Source organism: Scyliorhinus torazame, chromosome 18 (assembly GCF_047496885.1).
Source record: "Scyliorhinus torazame isolate Kashiwa2021f chromosome 18, sScyTor2.1, whole genome shotgun sequence".
Taxonomy (NCBI): domain Eukaryota; kingdom Metazoa; phylum Chordata; class Chondrichthyes; order Carcharhiniformes; family Scyliorhinidae; genus Scyliorhinus; species Scyliorhinus torazame.
The window spans coordinates 157,620,578-157,646,229 of record NC_092724.1 but is presented as its reverse complement, the minus strand read 5'-3'; the positions used below and the strand labels follow the sequence as shown (position 1 = coordinate 157,646,229).

At 46.4% G+C, this 25,652-nt stretch overlaps 1 protein-coding gene across 5 annotated transcripts in view; it reads right to left on the bottom strand.

The window, feature by feature from the left end:
• The window catches only part of helz (helicase with zinc finger), a 290,186-nt gene that overhangs the window by 109,764 nt on the left and 154,770 nt on the right, over positions 1–25,652 (bottom strand). For all 5 annotated transcript variants that reach the window (XM_072483730.1, XM_072483732.1, XM_072483731.1 and 2 more), the window contains 2 exons: positions 21,370–21,553; positions 17,885–18,113 (listed from right to left, as the gene is read on the bottom strand). In XM_072483730.1, the coding sequence (XP_072339831.1) occupies positions 17,885–18,113; positions 21,370–21,553 (413 nt within the window). The remainder of the gene's footprint in view (positions 1–17,884; positions 18,114–21,369; positions 21,554–25,652) is intronic.

The following is a 25,652-nucleotide window of genomic DNA, read 5'->3' as shown; positions in this document are numbered from 1 at the left end:
CCAATAACACCGTCCGTGGAGGTGCTCAATGTTGTCAAATGGGGAAAGCTGGCATGATTAATTTTTATATATATTGTATGTGGCTGTTGCAGTAATGTTATTAAAATAACTTGTGTTAAGGTATCCAGATTCTCTGTCTGATAAAGCTATGATTCAGGGGTTAACAGCTAGGTAGGCAGTGATGTGACACGTGGGAAGGTCTGGGTCTGTTTTAGTTTCGTTTTTAAGCCCTAACCTGTGCCTGTTTTTTATGAAGTTTCATTTTTAGAGTTTTGCTCTGGATTCGGAGGCCAGGAATTGTGTTTCTCAGCCTGACTTCTGAAAGCTGCTCTCTTCAGGACTTTGAGAGCAAATCTGTAAGCCACCGAGCGTTAACTTTATTAATAAGTGGCATGTCACCTGTGTGTGTGGGGATTTTGCTTATTTGAAATTTTAGATGTAGACAGGAGGAAAGCAAGCTCAAAGAAGTTTCTTTTTAAGAACTGTTCATTGAAAAGCTGTTTTCCCATGGATGTTAATGGGGTAAAGTCTGTGTTAGCAATAACATTTGTTTTATCCCCATTTACCATGGAATCACTCCTGGAGCGAAGTATCCTTTTCTCACAGTTTACAAATTGAAAAATTGTTGGGGTCTCGTCCAGTTTCCTAATACAAATCCCTGTCTTGTCCACGTACCATAACAAGCACAGCGGCAAGTCCAGGAGAGAATTGCATTACCAGACCGCTATCTATTTAGAAATCATTTGTGGCCTGGTACACCAAAGAAGTGGATGATTAATATTGCGTTACAGGACTCTGGTCAGACACCTGGAGGCCAAAGCAAGCAAAGTCAGCAAGGATGGTGTTGGATGGGAATTCACTTTCCTGTTGAGCGGATAAAGTGCAAAATGAAGCAGGAATAGGGGTCTGAAGAAAAAATGCAGAGATGATGACAGTGATTAGAAATTCCGACTTTGCTGCGATCAGTGTTTCATTCCTAATTGAGAAATCAGAACCCTGGCATCTTATAGAAAGGTCTAACTTATTAAAATTTCAAAAATCTCAACTTATCTGCATGCAGAAATGTTTTTTAAGATGCATGCGATTTACACAGAAAATAAAACAAAGAAATTAGACCAATTGCTTGATTTCAACACTATTGTTTACTTTGTTGGTTATCCTAATTTACCGTGACACTGTTTCTAACATAAAAATAATTAAAAAGCCATTGCACAAACAATACGGTTTCAAATATTTGCTGTCACATTGAATTGAGCTGTGAAGCTGTCTCAATGCAGCGTGGCAGCATGTAAACGTGAATTTGTTACACCTATAATCTTCTCCATTAATTAAAGTAGGGGAAAATCTTGCAACGCAACTCAAGCGCTATTAATGATCAAGCTGACACATTGGTGATTCAAGAGATGAGCCATCAAGAACAAAAACAGTTAAAGCTTCACGGTCTAAATTGGACATCAAAAACTCAATGAACCACAAACAGCAGATTAATAAATTGGAGCTCAATATCAGAGTTGAAAATATGGCAATGTCAGGCAGTCTCTCCCAAATATACTAACTGATTATAACAAATCTGGAGCAATCTGTGCCGTAGACAAAAAAATGCCACTAATCAATTTTTGCTTTAACGGTCCCCTTCATGCTTTACTTATCGCCTGTCTGGGATTATACATGGAAATAACAACTGAAACATACAAACTAACAATAACAAAAACAAACTTCCAAAATATCAGTGAAATCAATCTTCAAGAATGCCAATTTATGCCATGGCATCTTCTACTTCAAATCAACCATAACTTCAGGAGCGGTTGACAATGTAGAGATCAAGCATGCAGATAGGATAAATCTGTTTCAATTGGTGGAAGGATTGAGAACAAGAGGCATAGATTCAAGGTAATTAGCAAAGAAGCTATGGCAACCTAAGAATTTCTTTTCATGCAGTGAGCTGTTTGGATCTGGAATGCATGACCTCAGTATGGAGGCAGGTTCAATTGAGGCATTCAAGAAGGTATTAGATTGCTATTTGAAGAGGAGGAATGTGTAGGGCCAATGGGCCAAATGGCCTCCTTCTGTGTTGTAACAATTCTGCCCACATGAAGAGAGAAAGAGGAAGGAGTAACAAACAAAAAAAACCCAAATCACTTGTATCAACTTCACAAAAGCCACTTAAAGGGCATTAGCAAAGGTCAGAGAGATCTTGCCTCCTCCTGAATGAAATTCAACAATGGGAAACACAAGGTGAACTCCAGTGGGGAAGGAAATACACGAAATGTGAAGCAACCATCTTCAAAATCTAGGGCAGGGTCAGACTACCAGAACAATCATGCCTGATTTTAAGAGACACACAAACAACCCCTTCTCTAGCCATCTGGTTATCTTTGAAGTAGTTTTCAGAATATGTAATAATAATATAATAATATAAATAACAATCATTTATTGCGATAGGCTTCAAGTAGGCTTCAAATAAGTTACTGTGAAAAGCCCCTTGTCGCCACATTTCGGTGCCAGTTTGGGAAGGCCAGTACGGGAATTGAACCCATGCTGCTGGCCTTGTTCTGCATTACAAGCCAGCGATTTAGCCCACTGTTCTAAACCAGCCCCTGGTCATTCTGTCCAAATGGTCTATGTTGGTGTTTATGCTCTATGCAGTCTGCCTTCTACTGCTCTTAATTGAACTCTCATCAGCACATCCTTTTTTACTACTTTCATGTCGTTATCAAACTTTTCCCGAAAGGGAACCTATGCTCCTTGCCTCAATTTTTGGTAGTGAGTTCAATACTCCAACCACTCTCTGGGTAAATCAGAATGGCTGAGTGCTTTATTAGATTTACTGGTGACCATCTTATCTTTATGGCCCCAGTTTTGGATACCCCACACGTGGAAACACTTCTCAAAGCGACCTCATTGAACTCCTTCATAGTTCTGAACATATCTAGGAGGTTACCACTAAGCAAAGAGCCCCAGCATGTTGCATCTTTCTGATCATTCTAACCTCAGTTCTGATAAATCTGCTCAAAGCCTATGGACAGGAAGAATGTATAAAGCCACATGTGCGCGCCAACCTGGTTATTCTGCAAATTTGTTTTAAAAAAAAATAAAAATGGACATGACTCGTACCAGAGGAATTTTTAACCTTCAGAAGCCAGCAGGGCCGTCACCATCTTTCAAAGGGTGCAAATGGCTCTGCAACCGCCGGCAATTACATTTCAAAGAAATACACCAACCCCTTTTAGATTTCTGCAGCAGACCACGCCGTGTCACCAAGGATAGGTTTGTCTCTCCTAACGGCCTGACCATTACCCGAACCAAAACACAATGGGTTTCAATCAAGGGGCCTTGTTAGTCAACTCAAAACAAACCTCACGTGACTAAGGCTTGAGCTGTAGCAATTTCTATAATTAATAAGCTGTTCACCCAAGAGAAACAGGACTCCAGGAAGCAACCTGTGTCCACAATTTACCATCTGAAAGGTAGCAGCAGAAAGAGCCCATCCCCAGGCTTACAATTGCCTGGTTCGCATCTACACCGAATTACTGGAGCACTGGAACTTATGCCTTCAATTCTACATGCCTTCTTCCTTTCTGGATGTCCTCACTTCTGGAAAGGCGGATCACCCTGCAACAGTCAGCCACCTATTCTCGGAAGGAATCTAACCATTAGACTTTTCATTCCAGAATCACTTAAAACCGTAACTCATTTTTATCGTGGTCTTTCCCTGTACCTCTTCCCTACTTCCTCTTTTATTGCAAGAGTGCAAAGGGCGGACATTGCGAAACCCCTTCCCAACATTGTGAGCATGTTTGAAATAAACCAACCCTTTAAAATTATTTTATCTGTTTACTGTGGGGTTATTTCGAGGATTGGAACACCTCAAATTTAAGGGTTGGGGAAAACATGTCACCGCTTATAAAAGGGGAAATCAAAAATACCTGTGCGTTTCTTGACAGGTAGCGAGAGGAGAAATCAGGGATATTTAAATGAATTTTCCTCCTGTCCGTACAAATCTCCACTACTCTTATCTTTTTTTAAACACGGAGATTAGAACTGCACATGCTGTGTGTGCTCTAACTAAGATTCTCTAGAGGTTTGAAATATAATTTCCCAGTTTTTCAATCTTATTCCTCCATAAATGAATCATGGTGCTTTGTTTGCATTTATGGCCCTTTTAACTTGCATTTCTATGTGAATGTGTACCACTTTATCCCAATACCCTTTATCTTCTTCCCACTAGAAGTGTAAGCTGTGTTGGATAAAAGACATTAAAGAATTCAAGGAGAGCGATGTGGACCAACCCAAGGTAGCACACCTGCGATTGCTTGTCCAACAATCTCTTTGAAGGATCATGTGTACAGAAAGACAATATTGTGATTGGATTAGGAATTGATCAGCTGGGAGTGGATGAGCCCCATTGACATTCCTTCATTTTGATAATTTACACAAATTGAAGTCCCAGTTCAATGCACGTCACTGAGAAAGTAAGTGTTAGAAATAGAATCAGGAAAGGTTTCTTGTGGGAAACAAACCCGTAAATAAAAAATTATTTTTATCAATGAGAAAATACAGGTTACACTGTTGGGAAAGTGTGCATGTAGCTGACACTGAAGTGAGAGAAGAAATTAAGAATGGCGAAGTGGAGACATGGAAGAAATCACAAGGGTCCAAATCTCTTGAAAGTAGGAAATTTTCTGATTGTAAAATGTTATTCACTCACAACACTGAAGAAATATATTTCATTTACTCACTATATAACTAAAAAGAACTGCAAAAATACTAAAGATTCTCGAGAGGACTGCTGTGAAACAAATTTTTCATCATTAACCAATGCGGCAGTCAAGCCTGCAGCAACATCCACCATATCTGTGTCTAGGGAACAGAGCACATTTATTGAATGCCCTCAAGCTCTTCAAAAATACATTCCAGTGAAGTGTAAACAGCCAAGTCAAAAATACAGCCATCTCAGTCTGTAGTAAGCTGAAAACTGGGGAAGGAATTTTGCCAATCAGCCTTGTCCTAATCTGATTATATTGTTTAAAAATTAATAGTTCATCCTGCACAAGATTCTAGGTGCTCGCTCCATGACGTCTTGGAGTACAGTATCGACGAACATCATCATGCTGTAATCTTCTATCTTTTCTTTTGAAATTCTGGTTTCTCCAGGTCTCTTTGTACAGGGTTATCTTGTGCAGCAACGAGTCATGTTCCAGCACACAAAAAGGCTTTAAGTAGGTCAACCAGCTGTATATTCTTAACATCCTGCAGCTTTTTAAAAAATGACTAAGTACACCCACACATTGTTCCTGTTATTATAAATTCAATATGTACTTTCCTTCACCCTACCCACACTATTGGAAGATAGTTTAAAAGTATCCCAATTACTTATTACTTGTTTATACAAGGGGTGCTGAATAAGAAACTGAAGATGTCTGTAGCTGTTGTTTTCTAAATATTAAAAGGAAGTCTCTGAGATTGCATCCTACAATTATTCTGTAATATTCATCAGAGAACCTGCCCACTTTTAAAATGTTTCTTTGTTATTCACAGGTTACGAACATGCTGGCAAGGCCGACATTTAGTACTCATCTCTAATTGCTCTTCAAAAGTTGCCAGTGAGCCTCCTTCTTGAAATGCTGCAGCATGTCTGGTGGAGTTACATCCACAGTACCTTTCAGGAAGGAGTTTCACAATTTCGACATTGAAGGAACAGATATATTTCCACGTCAGGATGGGGTGCAACATGGAGGGGACCTTGCATTAATGCTGATTAATCAGGCTGCTTTGTTCGGTCACATGCTAGAATGCTGATGGAGCTGCACTTATTCAGACAAGTGGGAGCATTTCATCACACTCCTTATACCTTGCAGGTGGCAGAAAGGCATTGGTGAGTCAAGAAGTGAGTCACGTATTGCAGAATACCTAGCCTCTGACTTGCTCTTGTAGCCACAGTATTTATGTGGCTTGTTGAATTAAGTTTCTGCTCAAAGGTAACCCCCTAACCAACCTCTTGTTGGAGACGGTCATTGGCTGGCTTGCGCTGTGTGAATGTTGTGCGCCGAATATGGCAAACCTGGATGCTGTCCTCGGCTTGCTGCATGCAGGCACTGACAGGTTCATTATCTGAGAAGTTGCAAATGAAACTGAACACTGTGCAATCATGAGACAATATCCGCTTCTGACCTTATGATGCAAAAAGCATCTCTGATGAAGGGACTGACGGCCGAGGACTCTGCCCTGAGGAATTTCTGCTGCAATGTCCTAGCGCTGAGATAATTGGTCTCCCAACAACCACAATCATCTTTCTTGGTGCTAGGTATGGCCATCGGCCTCCTTACCTAACAGCACAACACAAACTGCAGCATTTCAAGCTGGCAGCTCATCACTACCTTCTCAAAGGCAATGAGGCATGGGCAATAATGCTGCTCTTGCCAGAGAGGTCCAAATTCCATGAACAATTTGTTTGAAAAAGGCCAATGGAAAGTTTCCTCCCTGCCTGCATATCTTCCTATGTGCCACTTGGTTGGTCCTCAGCAAATCATAGAATTTACAGTGCAGGAGGCCATTCAGCCCATCGGGTCAGCACCAGCCCTTGGAAAGAGCACCCTACTTAAGCCCATGCCTCCACCCTATCCCCGTACCCAGTAACCCCACCTAACCTTTTTGGACACTAGGGGCAATTTACCATGGCCAATCCACCTAACCGGCACATCTTTGAACTATGGGAGGAAACCGGAGCACCCGGTGGAAACCCACGCACACACGGGGAGAACGTGCAGACTCCACACAGACAGTGACCCAAGCCGGGAATCGAACCTGGGACCCTGGAGCTGTGAAGCAACTGTGCTAACCACTGTGCTACCATGCTGCCCAAATCAGATAACAACGGATTTGGGGATCTGGTCCTCATACACTATAGGCTGGAAAGATTATATCTGTAGCGAGAAAGATATTGATCTTGTAATGCTCCTAATGTGGCAGAATGGATTCCCTCAAATTGTATGAACACTGTCCTAATCTATATGGTACAAAGTATGGAGGAAGAAAAGAAATAAATAAATACTTTTCGTCTCCCTGTAAATGTATTTAAAAACCCACAGTTCTACCATATAAGTTAATAATGAAATAACAATAAAGTAACAAACAATCAAATTCTGAAATAGTGACTAATTTGAAGTTGTGGATTCTGGGTGTTTCACTCGATTTCTCTGCAATCCTAGATGGAGATACCAACTGATTGGCCGGCTCAGCTGCAACTAAATGAGCTCTAAGTGACCAGACAATCTGTTTTTTAAATCATCTCTTCAAACAAGAGGCTTTTTAGGGTAATTTTGTTAGGTCAAGAAACAATTTTTCTAAAAAATGCTGGATTAACTCAGGTCTGGCATCATTTGTGGAGAGAAAAGAGAGTTAATGCTTCAGATCAAAATGAGCTCTCCTACAGAACTGTAAAAGGATCACTTAGGTATGAAACATTAGCCCTGTTTAAACATTAGACCTGCTGAGTTTATCCAGCATAGTTTTATTTCAGATTTCCAGCTTCTGCAGAATATCGCTCTCATTATCTAAAGAGCCTCACACAAACTGAATGAATGTACCACTGACTAAGGTAATCCGTGCCTCGAGAGCAAGATTAACACGGAGGTTTATGGTCGCCAATGCCCTCTTAGGGCACGGTACCTGAAAAGAGAGAGATTGAACAATGATTTTTAGAACAATTCGAGCTGCGTCTGTGTTTTTCCAGCTGGATCCCACTGCTACCTGATGTTCCAACAAATGTGCCTTATATGGAAGAGCCTCGACAGTAATTCACCTTCGCTTCAATTTGTTCATGGGATGTTGGATGCTGGAAACACTCCATTTATTGCTCAATTTGAGCTCCTCCCAAGCAGTAGTGGCAAGGCTACTTCTTCAGCTGTTGCAATCCTGGTGTGATGGTGCTTCACAAGGTTTTCATCGTTCCATCATTGGTGGCCATACCTTTAGCTGCCCAAACTCTGGAATTCCCTCACTAACTCTCCACAACTCTATCCCTTCCTCCTACCGCATTCCATAAATCCTTCCCTTCCTCCAAGACAAGTGATTCTTTATCTGGCTGGGTCTCAAATTTTGTATGATAATGTTTCCGTGATGTGCCGAATCAGGATGGCTCATGACTTTGAGCTGACAATGTTCCTATAATACCGTTCTTCTCCTCAGCAATTGAGGTTCTAGGGATAGCCAGGTGAGTCTCAGAGGTGCTAGTGTCAGTGGGGGAAATTGCCCACCTTTAATAAATATCTATTAATCTTATACAAACAACCAAGAATAAGCATGGGTTACTTTCACAGTCCTGACTATTGCATTATTGCTGATGAACTCATGTGAAGATAGGGAACTCAAGTAGCAAAGACAAATACGGTTAATGGAGCACATTAATCGCCTTTACAAATGTTCTGAGATACAGAGTACATACATTCTGTATTTATACAATGACAAGGCAATTCAGAACTGAAAAACTATAAATGGTGCAGTGTTAAGACAATTCCTGGTTTTGCAGAATAATCATATCCAAGGACCTTCATTTGCTCATTAAAAAAGAGGCAAGGGAAAAGCAGGGAAACAAAACAAAGCACCTTCTTCGTGGGCTGTTCCTCAGTGACGAGGGTGACTTGCTTCCACTCCGGGGAGGTGGGTTCTGCGGCGGCTGAATAGTCCAGTGCTGGATCCGCAGATTCTGCCACCGGTTTGGCAGGTGGTTTTGATGAGGTGGGTGGGTGGGACGCTCTGGATTCTGCGCTCTCTTTCTGCTGTTTACGCTTGGCCTCTGCATGCTCCACCCTGTGAAGCTCGAGGTGATTGGTGCCTTCGCAGATGCTTCTTCTCCAGCCTGTGTGTTCTAAAGCAAGAGATTCCCACATGTCAGTGGGATGTTGCATTTATTTATCGAGGCTTTCAGCGTTTCCCCGGTGCTCCTAGTAATTGCTTGCCATTGTGGAGCTCAGAACAGGGTATTTGTCATGGCCAGGTCATGTTCTAATCATTTTGTCAGGAGAACGAGTCTGATGCCGTTTGTTTTCCCCACACCGTCCTTGCCGAACACGCCTTTCCAAAAGTTTGCATCCCTCATGATTCTAGCATTGAAGACGCCAAGGAGAATCAGCTCGTCTCCATGTGGGTTGCGGGACAGGGATCGGGCGAGGGTGGAGTAGAATGCCTCTTTTACCTCGTCCATTACATCCAGGGTTGGGCCGTAGGCACTGACAGCTGCGATGTGCTGCTCCTGGGTCAGGGTGAACCGTAGGGTTATGAGGGGTTCACTCACCCGCTTGGGGGCGGGAGGTTCATTGAGATGTCCAACCAATTAATTTTTTTTATGGTGAAGCTGACCCTGTAGAAATGACGTTCTTCTGGTTTGCCTTTCCAGAAGAGGTATACCTGCCACCTTGTGCTTTAAACAGGCCTTCTCCTGCCAGTCGTATCTCCCTCAGGGTGGCAATGTCAATGTTGCGGTGCCGGTGTTCCCAAGCTAGGACGGCGGTGCGGCCTTCAGGTCTGTTGCTGTTGTCCACAAGGGTCCTGACATTTCAGGTCCCAAAATTCATTTGGGGGGTGGGGTGGGGTGGAAGGTGCCCGTGCGTGGATTATTTTAAGGTGGGGTGGTTATTGAGCACCAACCACCACACGGTCCCACTGGAGCAAGGTCTTGGCCCAGTGGCAGGGAGATCCGAGATGACTGGAGACCAGACTTTGCTATAGGACGAGGACTAATGAACAATCATCCACCAATTATCTGCCTGCCCGTCAATACCGTCACTTTTAAAGGGTGATGTAATTTTCGCTCTCTCTTGTGCCTTGCAGTCTCGCCCCTTCTTGCACTGCTCCTCTTGCCCTTGCTTAGAACAAAACATCTACCCTGCTTCGGTTACTTGCCCAGAAACACCAGCATCTGTGCGACTGAAATAGATGCAAGCTTCAATTCAGCTTTGTTAAAATACAGAAGACCCATAATGCAACTGCCATTTATTCCTTTCACATTTAACATTTGTACGGCAGTTAAATCACTCAAATCAAATTAGCATCAAACACAAAAAGCACTTTAAAAAAAAAAGCTCAGTAGACCGACGCATAGAATTCGCCCTCCTCTCCAGAAAAAAACCCCAGAAATAATTATATACGCAAGTAGTACAAACCAGGCCCTTAGGAAGGGAAAATGCATTGTAATACGGCTGTGCAATAGGTTATGAGCAGGATAACTGATTCTCACAGCACTAGTTCAGTCATTAAATCACATTCCAGGACATCCAAGGATTCTTTTTGCAGATTCGCCCCCAGAGAATTTTTAAAAATTATAATTTCAAATTTCTCAACTGATATGGAGGATGCTTTCCTGCGATATTACCTTGTGGAATAATAATCACTGAGAAACAACTCCCACTGTAATATTCTGGTGATCTCCATTAAGGATATGAGCAAAATATCTCATTGCTGAAATGTCGCCACATATTTAAAACCACTTCCCAAAGGATCATTGCCCTTATTACTGTATACTACAACATTAACAAATGTCATTTCTAAATAACACAATAAAAACTCAATATTACAGCGTTTCTTGGTCATGAGCAATATACTGGATGAGACTTCAGTGGAGTCGGGTCCTGAGGCTCAGTGAAAAGCAAACATGCAGCCAGTGTAACACCCACACATAACCTATTTCACTATTACAAATCACCGAGCAGAATAAACCCTGTCCCTTTTCCTCGGTGAATAAGAGAACAACTGAATCCATAATCTACTTGAGGTTCGAACCATTGACGTTTGAACTAATAAGTTAGGTATTACAAAGGATTTCACCCCCACAACCCAAAGATGCGCAGGTTAGGTGGATTGTCCATGCTAAATTGCCCCTTAATTGGAAAAAAAATTAAAATAAAATAATTGGGTACTCTTAAATTTATAAAAAAGACATTACAAAGGATATTTAAAATATAATTTTGGAGAGCGCAGCATGGTAGTGCAGTGGTTAGCACTGCTGCCTCACGGCGCCGAGGTCCCAGGTTCGATCCCGGCCCTGGGTCACTGTCCATGTGGTGTTTGCACATTCTTCCCATTGTTTGTGTGGGTTTCACCCCACAACCCACCCAAAGATGTGCAGGCTAGGTGGATTGGCCACGCTAAATTCCCCTTAATTGAAAAAAGTGAAGTGGGTACTCTAAATTTATTTCAATATATATATAATTTGGAAAATAGTGCTGGAAAGTGTTAAACTATAAACAATATTACATCAACTAATGACTTATGGGTTTGGGATGTAAAATCACATATTATACTGATTATACTGATCATTGTAGATCTTGCAAATATAGGCACACCAATCTTTAGTTCACAAACTAATAAAGGCTTTTATCTCCTCAAACAATCCATAAAACATAGGAGTAGCTTTAATCTCGATCAAGACCAGGGATGTACTTCTAAGGCTATATAAGGCTCTGGTCAGACCCCATTTGTGAGCAGTTTTGGGCCCTGTATCTAAGGATGTGCTGGCCTTGGAAAGGGTCCAGAGGAGGTTCACAAGAATGATCCCTGGAATGAAGAACTTGTCATATGAGGAACGGTTGAGCACTCTGGGTCTGTACTCGTTGGAGTTTAGAAGGATGAGGGGAGATCTTTTTGAAACTTACAGGATAGTACGAGGTCTTGGTAGAGTGGATGTGGAGAGATATTTCCACTTGCAGGAAAAACTAGAACCAGAGGACACCATCTCAGACTAAAGGGACGATGCTTTAAAACAGGCATGAGGAGGAATTTCTTCAGCCAGAGGGTGGTGAATCTGTGGAACTCATTGCCGCAGAAGGCTGTGGGGGCCAAATCACTGCGTGTGTTTAAGACAGAGATAGATAGGTTCTTGATTAATAGGGGGATCAGGGGTTATGGGGAGAAGGCAGGAGAATGGGGATGAGAAAAGTATCAGCCATGATTGAATGGCGGAGCAGACTTGATGGGCCGAATGGCCTAATTCTGCTTGTATGTCTTATGGTCTTATATTCATACATCATTCAATTGCTCTTCATGGCTTCAATATCCCGAGAAAACCCCCCCGAAGGATACAAGGTGTCAAGCAAGTACAGCCTTCTAGGGCAGTTTTCATCCCCCTACTCTACACGTGGCATTGTTCAAGACAGAGGAAGAGATAATGCTCATTGAACAATGATGGAGAATAGTTTGGACTACCCCCTCTATTTTTTTTTTAAGAAATATTTTTATTCAAATTTTTACATATTTTCAACAGAAAAAAGAAAAACAAAGAACACAAATAAACATCTTACAACTACATTACAAATTCCCCCAATATACAAACCCCCCATTAAGCAATAATAAACACAGTAGAAAACACAAAGTACCCCCCCCCCACCCCCCCCCCCCCCGGGTTGCTGCTGCTGCTGACCACCTCCTAATGCCCCGCTAGAAAGTCTAGGAACAGTTGCCACCGCCTGAAGAACCCCTGCACAGACCCTCTCAAGGCAAATTTTACCCTCTCCAACTTGATGAACCTGCCATGTCGCTGATCCAGGCTTCCACGCTCGGGGGCCTCGTATCCTTCCACTGTAGCAGAATCCTCCGCCGGGCTACCAGGGACGCAAAGGCCAGAATACCGGCCTCTTTCGCCTCCTGCACTCCTGGCTCGTCCGATAACCCAAATAGTGCTAACCCCCCCCCAGCTCGGCTTAACCCGGGTGTTCACCACCTTAGGCACCGTCTTCGCAATACCCCTCCAGAACCCATCCAGCGCCAGGCACGCCCAGAACATATGGGTAATATTTGCTGGGCTCCCTGAGCACCTCACACACCTGTCTTCCACCCCAAAGAACCTGCTCAGCCTCGCCCCTGTCATATGCGCTCTGTGAAGAACCTTAAATTGTATCAGGCTAAGCCTGGCGCAAGAGGAGGAAGAATTAACCCTACCCAGGGCGTCCGCCCACATACCCTCGTCTATTTCCTCCCCAAGCTCCTCCTCCCATTTACTCTTTAGCTCCTCCACCGAGGTCTCCTCTTCCTCCTGCATCTCCTGGTAGATCACCGAGACCCTGCCCTCTCCAACCCACACCCCCGAGAGGACCCTATCCTGGATCCTGAGTGCTGGAAGCAGCGGGAACTCCCTCACCTGCTGTCTTACAAACGCCCTCACCTGCATGCACCTGAAGGCACCTGAAGGCATTTCCGGGGGGGGGAGCCCAAATTTTTCCTCCAGCACCCCAAGTCTCGCAAACGTCCCATCTAAAAACAGGTCCCCCATCCTTCTAATTCCTGCCCTGTGCCAGCTCAGGAACTCTCCATCCATTCTCCCCGGGACGAACCGATGGTTCTCCCGGATCGGAGACCAAACCGAAGCCTCTACCTCACCCCTGTGGCACCTCCACTGCCCCCAAATTTTCAAAGTCGCCGCCACCACCGGACTCGTGGTGTACCTAGTCGGCGGGAGCGGCAGCGGTGCTGTCACCAGCGCTCCCAGACTCGTGCCCACACAGAATGCCATCTCCAGCCTCTTCCACGCCACCCCCTCCCCCTCCATTACCTACTTGTGTATCATCGCCACATTGGCAGCCCAGTAATACCCACACAGATTAGGTAACGCTAACCCTCCTCTGTCCCTACTCCGCTCCAGAAACACCCTTCTCACCCTCGGGGTCTTTTTCGGCCACACGAATCCCATGATGCTCCTACTGACCCGCTTAAAAAAGGCCTTAGGGATCAGGATGGGGAGGCACTGGAATATAAAAAGGAACCTCGGGAGCACCGTCACCTTCACCGACTGTACCCTACCCGCCAAGGAGAGTGGCAGCATATCCCACCTTTTAAACTCCTCCATCTGCTCCACCAGCCTCGTCAAGTTGAGCTTGTGTAGGGCCCCCTAGCTCCTGGCCACCTGGAACCCCAGGTACCAAAAACTCCTTTGCACCCTCTTCAGCTCGTCTATCCCCCTTCCTTGGTCCCCTGGGTGTACCACGAAGAGCTCACTCTTCCCCACGTTGAGCTTGTACCCGGAAAAGTCCCCAAACTCCGAGGATCCGCATCACCTCCCACTGGGTCCGCCACATACACTAACAGGTCATCGGCATACAACGAAACCCGGAGCCAAAGGTTCAATTGCCAATGCAAATAGCAATGGGGATAAGGGGCACCCCTGCCTCGTCCCCCGGTACAGCCGAAAGTATTCCGACCTCCTCCGATTCGTGGCCACACTCGCCACCGGGGCTTCGTAAAGTAGCCTAACCCAACTAATGAACCCCTCCCTGAACCCAAACCTCCTCAACACTTCCCAGAGGTACCCCCACTCCACCCTATCGAAGGCCTTCTCTGTGTCCATCGCCGCCACTATCTCCGCCTCCCCCTCCACTGTCGGCATCATGATTACGTTAAGGAGCCTCCGCACATTGGTATTCAGCTGCCATCCCTTAACAAAACCCGCCTGGTCCTCGTGAATCACCCCCGGGACACAGTCCTCAATTCTGGTAGCCAACACCTTTGCGTCCACGTTGAGGAGAGAGATTGGCCTATATGACCCACACTTTAATGGGTCCTTGTCCCGCTTCGAGATCAGCGCCTGGACATCGTCGGGGGTAGGGCCCCCCTCCCTCGCCTCATTGAACGTCCTCACTAATCGAGGGCCCAGCAGGTCCATGTACTTCCGGTAAAATTCCACCGGGAACCCATCTGGCCCCGGTGCCTTCCCCGCCTGCATACTCCCCAGCCCCTTAGTCGGCTCCTCCAGCCCTACCGGTGCCCCAAGCCCAGCCACCTGCTCCTCCTCCACCCTCGGGAATGCCTGTCGATCCAAAAATCAGCACATCCCCCATCCCCCCCCCCCCCCCCCCCCCCCCCCTCCTCCTCAGTCGGGGGCTCAGACCTATACAGCCCCTCCAACATCCGGCTAGCCTTCTCCCTGTACGCATACACCGCCCCTTGCGCTTTCCTCCACTGCACCTCTGCCTTCTTGGTGGTTAACAAGTCGAACTCAGCCTGGAGGCTTCGTCGCTCCTCAAGTAGTCCCTCCTCGGGGACCTCTGCATACCTCCTATCCACCCTTAAAATGTCCTCCGCCAATCTCTCCCTCTCTCTCCTCTCCTTCTTCTCTTTGTGGGCCCTAGTGGAGATTAGCTCTCCCCTAATCACCGCCTCCCAGACCAGCCCCACCTGCATCTCCCCATTATCGTTAGCCTCTATATAGCTTTCAATGCACCCCCGGATCCGCCCGCTCACCACCTCACCCGCCAGCAAGCCCACCTCCAGGCGCCACAGCGGGCGCTGGTCCCTCTCCTCCCCTAGCTCCAGCTCCAACCAATGCGGGGCATGGGCTGAGGTGGCAATGGCCAAATACTCCGTGTCCTCCACCCTCGGGATTAGTGCCCTGCTCATAACGAAGAAGTCTATCCGGGAGTAGGCTTTATGGACGTGGGGGAAAAAAATTCCCTGGCCCCCGGCCTGACAAACCTCCATGGGTCCACTCCTCCCATCTGGTCCATAAACCCCCTCAGCATCTTGGCCGCCGCCGGCCTCTTACCCATCCTGGACCTGGAGCGGTCCAATGCTGGATCCAGTACTGTGTTGATGTCCCCCCCATTATCAAGCTCCCTGCCTCCAGGTCCGGAACCCTGCCCAACATTCGCCGCATAAATCCGGCACCGTCCCAATTCGGGGCATACACATTCACTAATACCACCCGCATCCCCTGCAGCTTACCGCTCACCATCACGTACCGACCTCCATTATCTGCCACGATGTTCAGCACCTCAAACGACACCCGCTTCCCCACCAAAATCGCCACCCCTTGACTCTTTGCGTCCAACCCAGAGTGGAAAACCTGCCCTACCCACCCTTTTCTCAGCCTAACCTGATCTGCCACCCTCAAATGCGTCTCCTGGAGCATAACCATATCTGCCTTCAGTCACTTCAGGTGCACGAACACCCAGGCCCCCGTGACTGGCCCGTTCAGGCCTCTCACATTCCAAGTTATCAGCCGGATCACAGTAACTCCCCGCGACCTCCCCTCACAACCGACCCTCAGTCCGTGTCCAACGTTTCAGCCTGAATAAAGGTCCACGTCTCCTCCGGCGTCTCAAAGTAATGGTGCCGGTCCTTAAACGTGACCCACAGTCGTGCCGGCTGCAGCATCCCGAATTTCACCCCCTTCCGATGCAGAACCGCCTTAGCCCGATTGTACCCGGCCCTCTTCTTGGCCTCCTCCGCGCTCCAGTCCTGGTATATACGGACCACTGCATTCTCCCACCTGCTGCTCCGCTCCTTTTTTGCCCATCTTAAGACACGCTCCCTGTCCACCAAGCGGTGGAACCACGCCAATACTGCCCGCGGCGGCTCGTTAGACTTGGGCCTCCTCGCCAGGACTCGGTGGGCCGCATCCAGCTCCAGGAGCCTCAGGAATGCACCCGCGCCCATCAACGTGTTCAGCATCGTGACCACATATGCTCCAGCATTCAACCCCTCCACTCCCTCCGGGAGACCCAGAATCCACAGATTCTTCCTCCTCGACCGATTCTCCATGCCCTTGAACTTCTCTTGCCATTTCTTATGCAGCACCTCGTGCGCCTCCACCTTCACCGCCAGGCCCAATATCTCGTCCTCATTCTCCGAGGCCTTCTGCCGCACCCTCCCGGATCGCCGCCCCTTGGGCCTTCTGGGTCTCGACCAGCTTGTCGATCGAAGCCTTCATCGGCTCCAGCAGCTCTGCTTTCAATTCCTTGAAGCAGCGCTTAAGAAACTCCTGCTCTTGCGCCCACTGCGCCCACGCTGCCTGGGCTCTACCCGCCGCCATCTTGGCTTTCCACACTTTTCGCTGCACCAGAATAACTTTTTTCACCGCTCCACTCCTAGTCCAATCCATACAGTGCCGGGGAAATAGTACTGTCATCTTCCCACACTGGGAACCGTCAAACAAATGCCGCTGGGGCCCCTCAAAAGAACCCAAATGTCAGTTTCTGGCAGGAGCTGCCGAACGTGCGACTTAGCTCAGCATAGCCGCAACCGGAAGTTGGACTACCCCCTCTAAATAACAGTCTGAGGATGATGCTTGCCATGTTGAACCACGGCTGAAAAAGCAGCTTAATGCAAATAAACAGGATGTACAGTAATAACGTTCGGAAATTCGCACCAACCCATTGGATTTCCCACAGCATGCCTTTTGATGCACCAGCCAAAAATTTAAATTTAAGTACTTTTAGGTTAGAAAATTGTAGAAATGGGACAGACATGTTGTTGGACAGCCTATTGGTAATTAAATGTCTGCAGAAAGAGCAATGTACTTTCAACAATTATATAATAAATCGGGGGGGGGGGGGGTGATTAACACAGGATTTTTACTTCCAGAAATTGAAGTTTGTTAAATTGCTCAAGTTCGATGTTAGCTATAGATTTGATGGGCAGAAAGCAGTTGGATAAGCTGAATGACTTTTTCTCCAAGTGCTTGTTTAGCCGTGGTTATTAAAGGCAAACTTCATGCTGGGAATTCCAATGCAAAGGGAAGCTAGATAAATATTTGAGGGAGAAAGGAACAAAGGTTTGCACTTAATTAGACAAAAAGGGCGGGAGGAGCTCATTTGGACCATAAATGCTGGCAAGGGCCAGTTGGGTCAATTAGTCTGTGTCCCTGCTGTACCTTTATATATGTAATTCTACTCCGCATTTATATTCTTTAGTGACTGATAATCAAAACAATTTCTTTGTAAACAAACATGGTAGAGTTATACAGAAAGAAAATTGTCTATCCCATTTGATAAACTAGCTTCAAGAATGATCTCTTAAAAAAATAACATACTTATTGAGAAGTCATAATGAGTCAAGTTATAATAGTGAGTATTCATTAGCTTTGCAATTAATAACTTGAATAATAATTTATTCGTTTTACCTGCATCGCCCAACTGAGCATAGAGCTATGGGGTCCCCAACCACAGCAACCAGGGACTGTGCTCTCGTGATGGCAGTATTAAGTAGTTTGTAATTAGACAGAAACCCATAGTCCAGATCCTCGGTGGAGTCCTCTACTAATTGTTCCTTTCGCTTGATGGGAGTCTGCTTATGCTTACATGTGTGTCTTGTCCTTACTGTACTGAGAAATAAGACTCTAAATTGCTTGCCTGAAAAATTAAAAAGAAACAAACATTCATGTAACTTTTCCAAGTCCAGGTCACTTATAAACAACTATACCTGGAAAAAATGTTCAAAGCAATTGCTAAGACATTATATATGGTTTATTTTGGCTCTTCCTAACTTAGGTGAATCCATTCTGTGTTCTTAAATCCAGAAACAAGTGCTACGTATTTGTATAGTGCCATTTTTGTAGGAAAACGTACAGCTGAAATGTATTTTTTCTAAGTTGGAAATTCTGAGTCAAGTGCCTCACACTCACCAGAGTCAGAATGTTCTGGTTTAAATCCTCCTGGAGGCTTGTTCCGTGATTTCGACTGGAAAGCAATGAAGTTCTTGCTGAGGTTCTAAAGGGCTTTGGTGAGACAACACCTGGAACAGTGTGTACAGTTTTCACTTCCTTATCAGAGGAAGGATGTTTTTGCAATGGAGGGAGATCAGCGAAGGTTTACCACACTGATTCCTGGAATGGTGGGACTGACGTGTGAGGAGAGATTGAGTGAGTTAGGATTATATTCGCTGGAGTTGGGATGTATGGTTGGGGGATCTCATAGAAACCTATAAAATTCTAACAGGACTCGACAGGATAGATGCAGTCTAAGGATGCAGGGTAGACCATTTAGGACGGAGATGATGAGGAGAAATTTCTTCACCCAGAGTGGTGAGCCTATGAAATTCACTACCGCAGGAAGCAGTTGAGGCCAAAATATTGTATGTTTTCAAGAAGGAGTTAGATATCGCTCTTGGGGCTAAAGGGATCAAAGGGTATTGGGAGAAAGCAGGAACAGGTTATCTTATGGTTGAAACATTAAAACCAAAGTCCCATCTGCCTCTTTGGATGTAAAAGATCCCGTGCCACTCTTTGAATAAGAGAACCCGCCTCAGTGCCCTGGCTAATATTTATCCCCAAAACAATTGATCTGGTTATTATTCTGCCTCTATGCACGGGACCCAGCCAAGTGCAAACTGGCTTCTGCATTTCCTTACATGACAACAGTGCTTCGTTGGTCATGAACACTATGAGACGCCCCTAGACCATGAAAAGTGCTACTTAAATGCAAGCCTTTTTATTCTTTACACTGTTGGTGCACTATAGCTGTAAAGATTAGAACTATGCAGAGATAATAAATCCATAGTAGGGTAGGATGATTTTCACACTTGGGCCAAAAGAATAACCACAAACTTGCAGCAGATTAGTTGCACCTGCCTGAGCCCGAAGAAGCAGTTTTATGAAATGACTGTTTACTCAGTAAATAGAAGCAATTTCCTTGGAGGATTAGTAACGCTCAGGTCAAATGTCATTTTTTTCCTGCCATCTGAATATAGTTGATGCAAATTTCATTTATAGAGACACATCAGGAGTCTACTGTATTGAATTTTTTTTAAAAAAATTTTTTTTTAAATGGCTCAAAGTACATTTAGGTTTCAAAGGATTTTCTTTTTTATGCAGCAAATCAACAAATTCAGCCTTTTTCGGGTCAGTTTGCAGATTAGAAGATTGATGAAATTATCCAAACAACAATAAATTAATTGAGAAATGTCAGTAGATGGGCCATTTCCAGAGCTGCACTTGGCACAAGTTCCCACACATCACTCAAACCAGCTGTCAGGAGGCTAGCAGTGACCTCCTTCAAAACCAGACACGTACACTGACTGCATCAAAAAGGTTCAATCAGTTGGTAAAATTCCCCTGTTCATTTCTACCCTTCTTTTTTGTTTTATAAATTTAGAGGACCTTAATTTTTCCAATTAAAGGGAATTTAGCGTGGCCAATCCACCTACCCTGCACATCTTTTGGGTTGTGGGGGCGAAACCAACGCAAACATGGGGAGAATGTGCAAACTCCACACGGACAGTGACCCAGAGTCGGGATCGAACCTGGGACCTTGGCGCTGGGAGGCAGCAGTGCTAACCACTGCGCCACCTGCTGTCCACCCATTCCTACCCTTCTGATTAACTTTTTTGTATTAATTTATGGAATGTGGGCTTCGATCGACCAGCATTTGTTGCCCATCCCTAATTATCCTAGAGAACGTGGTGGTGAACTTCCTTCTTGAACCTCTGCAGTCCATGTGGTGTAGGTACATCCACAGTGCTGTTCGAAAGGGAGTTCCACAATTATGACCCGGCGACAGTGAAGGGTCAGTGACATATTTCCAAGTCAGGGTGGTGAGTGACTTGAAGGAAAGTTTCTAGGTGGTGGTGCTCCCATGTGTCTGCTGCCTTGTCTTTCGAGAGGAAGTGGGTCTGAAATGTGTTGGCTAAGGAGCTTTGGGGAGTTCCTGCAGTGCATCTTGTAGATTGTATACACGGCTGCCACTGTTTGGCGGTGGAGGGATTGAATGTTTGCGGAAGGGGTGCCAATCAAACAGGCTGCTTTGTCCTGGATAGTGTCGAGCTTCTTGTGGCATGTGATCTGCATCATGCAGGCAAGTGGAGAGTATTCTATTACACTCCTGCCTTAATGGTGCAGAGGTTTTGGGGAGCCAGGAGGCGAGTTACTCACCGCAGGATTTCTAGTCTTTGATCTGCTCCAGTATGTGTGTGGCTAGTTCAGTTTCTGGTCAAAGGTAACCCCCAGGATATTGACAAATAGTGGAATGAACCACAAAAAGAAACTAATCTATCATATAAGTTTCCTGAGGAACCCATGAATCAAGCTGTAAAATTGCACAAAAATATGGATCTGAAATTCAAATTAAATACAGTCCTGATCAAATCACATTAGCCAAGCTTAATTTCAATGAATTGTTGTTGTTTTTTTAAAATGCCTTGTACTTTCTGGTCTATAAAAATAATTTGTTTAAGTAGGATAAAACACTTTATACTTTGTACATCAATACTGTATAACAATATCAAGAATCACTTGTTTTGGGAAACTCTTACTTCCTTCAGCCAAGTCTCATTCTCAGCAGCCCCCAACCATCCCCAATATTCTTGTTACAATGCACCACCGCCATTCCTCAGTCATGAAAGTTGTGGGTGCCTCTATGGCTCCAACTACTCCAAGGATACATACCTGCATCCTGCTGGAATCACCTAATCGTTTCCCCTCCCCTTTTGGACAGCTCCTTGCAAACATCAGCCGAAATAGAAAACTTATTACATCGGCATCTACTGAAAACGTTCACTGCTGCAAATGTACATTTCTGAAACCCAATTCCTCAACAAGACTGAATTTCACACAGTTTAACAAGAGCAACAAAAAAATAGGGGTTCAACTTTTATCGACAAGTGGGAACCCACCTTGAACATTCAGAACCCGTTCTACGTTTACTTCTGACAATCTCTTCTTGCGAAGTTCCGATCGAATCCTAAACACTTGATCAGCATATGGTGTCACCACTCCAATGCTGCCTTCGTCCAATTTCCCCCAGGCAACTGGCCATTTCCTTCGGAGCTCTTCAACACGTTCCACTATTTCAAAGACCTTTTTGGAGAGACAAAAGTATTACAATCACTGTCCCTGAACATTAAAGACGTAAATGCAACATCTGGATTGACATATATTCAAAGTTTCATTCATCAGCCCAACCTTGGCTGATAACCTGGAGAAGCAAATTCCAGGATATTATTATAATACTATTTACTTAGCTACAGTAGTCAATTGTGACCATTCTGTGTCAAATCATCAGCTTTTTGGGGTGCAATATAAACATGAAGTTCAACCATAAAGTAACCCAACTGTTACCAATTACATGCAGCATTAAATGTATCCAAATTTTTGAACACTGTGGCACAAAAAATAATGAGGTTCCTCAGATAATTACCAGCCAGTTTCCATCAGTCGAATGTATCTAACCAAGCAGACACAATGGTATTTTAAAGCCGGCAGACAGATAACCCTTTATTCCATGGAGGTTTCTATAGGATTGTTCCCTGGTGTATAAAGTTACAACACTCCAACAAGATTATGTTAAACTCAATCACAATCATCAAGTATCATCTTGTCTGAAGGGGCAGTGTCGGCGGTTTACGGAGCTATTTTGGAAGAGGATAAGGCACCACTGGAAGGGATCAAAGCAAAGTGGGAGAAAGAGCTGGGAGAGGTTATAGAGGAGGGGGTCTGGTGTGAGGTGCTGAGTGAATGCCTCCACCTCATGCACGAGGTTGGGGCTGATACAGCTGAAGATGGTATATAGAGCGCACCTCACGAGGGCGAGGATGAGCCGATTCTTTGTAGGAGGAGAAGATGTGTGTGAACTTTTTTTTGGGGGGGGTAATCTCGTTCATGTGTTTTGGTCCTGTCTAAAGCTAGAGGATTAGTGGAAGGAGGTTTTTAGGGTAATTTCTAAAGTGGTACACGTGAAACTGGACCCGGGCCCCCGAGAGGCCATGGGCACGATTCTCCACTCCCGCGCCGGTTGGGAGAATCGCCTGGGCCGCCAAAATTTCCTGGGACGCCGGTCCGACGACCTCCCGCGATTCTCCCAAGCGGCGGGAACGGCCCGGTCGAGTTCCGCGGGCCGCAGGCCAGAGAATCGCCGGAGACACCCAAAATGGCGATTCTCCGGCACCCCTGCTATTCTCAGGCCCGGATGGGCCGAGCGGCCAGGCCAAAACAGCGGGTTCCCTCGGCGCCGTCCACACCTGGTCACTGCCGTCGTGAGCGGTGCTTGAACGCTGGGGGAGGCGGCCTGCAGGGTGGTGAGGGGGGATCCAGCACCGGGGGGTACCTCAAAGGTGGGGTGGCCCGCGATCGGTGCCCACCGATCGTCGGGCCGTCCTCGCTGAAGGAGGACCTCCTTTCTTCCGCGGCCCCGCAACATCCGTCAGACATCTTCTTGCGGGGCGGACTTAGGGAGGACGGCAACCACGCATGCACGGATGACGTCGGTTATGCGGCGCCGGCCGCCTCATCTATGCGGCGCCGCTTTTACGCGGGCGACAAGGCCTGGCGCGTGTAGATGACACGGCCCCGATCCTAGCCCATTGTCAGGGCCTGAATCGGTCGGGATCAGGGCCGTTTCGCGCCGTCGTGAACCTCGACGGCGTTCACGACGGCGCGGCCACTTCGGCGCGGGAGTGGAGAATCCCGCCCCATATTCGGGGTGTCGGACCAGCCAGAGTTGGAAACGGGTGCGGAGGCAGATGTTGTAGCCTTCGCCTCATTGATCGCCCGAAGGCGGATCCTGATAGGTTGGAGAGCAACCTCGCCACCCTGCGCCCTGGCGTGACGGGGGGGGACCTGTTGGAATTCTTGACTCTTGAGAAGGCTAAGTTTGAACTGAGGGGAAGGATGGAGGGGTTCTACAATTCATGGGCATTATTCATTATGCACTTTCAAGAACTGGATAACATCGAACATTAGTTGGGGAAGGTGAGTGGGAGGGTTGTATGTGTTATTTTTTGATAAATATTTTTATTCTCGTTTTTCACATTTTCTCCCACATTTACATCCATCAACAATAAACAATAATCAGCAAGATATGTCAGTCCCCATAATAACAACCATCCCATCCACCCACCAACTCCCAAACCTCAGCCCGCATGTTTACATAAACAAATGACAAAAAGGAATCCGGGATTACCCATAGTCACCCTTAATCTACACAGCCCCCCGCCCCCCCCAACTAATGTTCATCTAAACAGCCCCCCTCCCCAACTAATGTTCAATGTTATCCAGTTCTTGAAAGTGCATAATAAATAATGCCCATGACTTGTAGAACCCCTCCGAGCTGCCCCTCAGTTCGAACTTAACCTTCTCAAGGGTCAAGTATTCCAACAGGTCCCCCCGCCACGCCAGGGCACTGGGTGGAGAGGCTGCTCTCCATCCCAGCAGGATTCGCCTACGGGCGAAGGCTTTAATATCTGCCTCTTCACCAGTTTCCAACCCTGGCTGGTCCGACATGCCGAATATGGCCTCCCGGGGACCCGGGTCCAGTTTCACACGCACCACCTCGGAAATTACCCGAAACACCTCCTTCCAGTACTCCCCTAGCTTTGGACAGGACCAAAACATATGAACGTGATTAGCAGTGGTGCCTTATTCTCTTCCAAAATAGCTCCGTACACCGCTGACACTACCCCCTTCTCCAGTCCCCTTATCGTCAGCACCTCCTCCAGCAATGTGGAGGCCGGTTCCTCTGGGAAGCTCTGTATCTCCTTCCTGGCAAAATCCCGAACCTGCATGTACCTAAACACTTCTCCCTGCTCCAGCCCATACTTCGCTTCCAGCTCCCTTAATCCTGCAAACCGACCCCGAAGAAACAAATCTTTTAGTGTCTTAATCCCCCTCTCTTCCCATTTCCGAAAACGTCCATCCCACCTCCATGGCTCAAATCTGTGGTTCCCCCGAATCGGCATTTCCCTTGACCCTGCCCCCAACCCGAAGTGTTGGCGAAACTGCCTCCAGATTTTCAATGAAGCTATTATTACCGGACTCCCCGAGTATTTCCCCGGATCTATCGGGAGCGGCGCTGTTGCCAGTGCTTTCAGCCCGACCCCCTGCACAAACTCTCCTCCATTCTGACCCACTGGGAATCAATCCCTCTGACCCAGCTCTGCACCTTCTCCACATTCGCCACCCAGTAGTAGTACAACAGGTTCGGGAGACCCAAACCCCCTGCCTGCCTTCCCCTCTGTAGCAGCACCTTTCTCACTCTGGCCACCTTCCCTCCCCATATGAATGAGGTAATTCTTCCCTCAATCTCCCTGAAAAAAGACTTTGGCAGGAAAATCGGTAGGCATTGAAAAATAAACAGAAATCGCGGCAACACATTCATTTTAACCGCCTGTACCCGATCCGCCAGTGACAGAGGAAGGCCATCCCACCTTGCCAGGTCGGCTTTCACTCTCCCCACCAAACTAGGGATGTTATATCTGTGAAGCCTCCCCCACTTCCGGGCAACCTACACCCCCAGATACCTAAAGTGAGACCCTGCCCTACAGAATGGCAGCACCCCCACCCCTGCCCCCACCCCCAGCCAAGACACCACAAAATACTCACTCTTGTCCAGGTTCAGCTTGTACCCAGAGAAAGACCCAAATACCCGCAGTAGCTCCAATATTCCTCCTTTCGACTCACTCGGTTCCGACACATACAGCAGCAAGTCGCCGGCATACAAGGACACCCTATGCTCTATCCCCCACTGCACTATTCCTTTCCATGCTCCCGAACTTCTCAATGCGATGGCCAACAGCTCAATCGCAAGTGCAAACAGCAGGGGGGACATAGGACATCCCTGCCTAGTCCCATGGTGGAGAGAAAAGTATCTCAAGCTGATGTTGTTTGTGCGGACACTCGCCTTCAGCACCTTATATAATAAGCTTTACCCAGTTCACAAACCTTGGTCCAATCCCAAACTGCTCCAGCACTGCCATCAGGTACCCCCATTCTACCCGATCAAACGCCTTCTCGGCGTCCAATGCCACAACCACCTCTGTTTCCTTCCCTTCCGCCGGCGCCAAAACGACAATCAAAACCCTCCTAATGTTCGAAAACAGCTGCCTCCCTTTCACAAACCCCGTCTGATCCTCCCCCATCACCTTCGGGAGGCACTCCTCCAGCCTACCCGCCAGTACCTTCG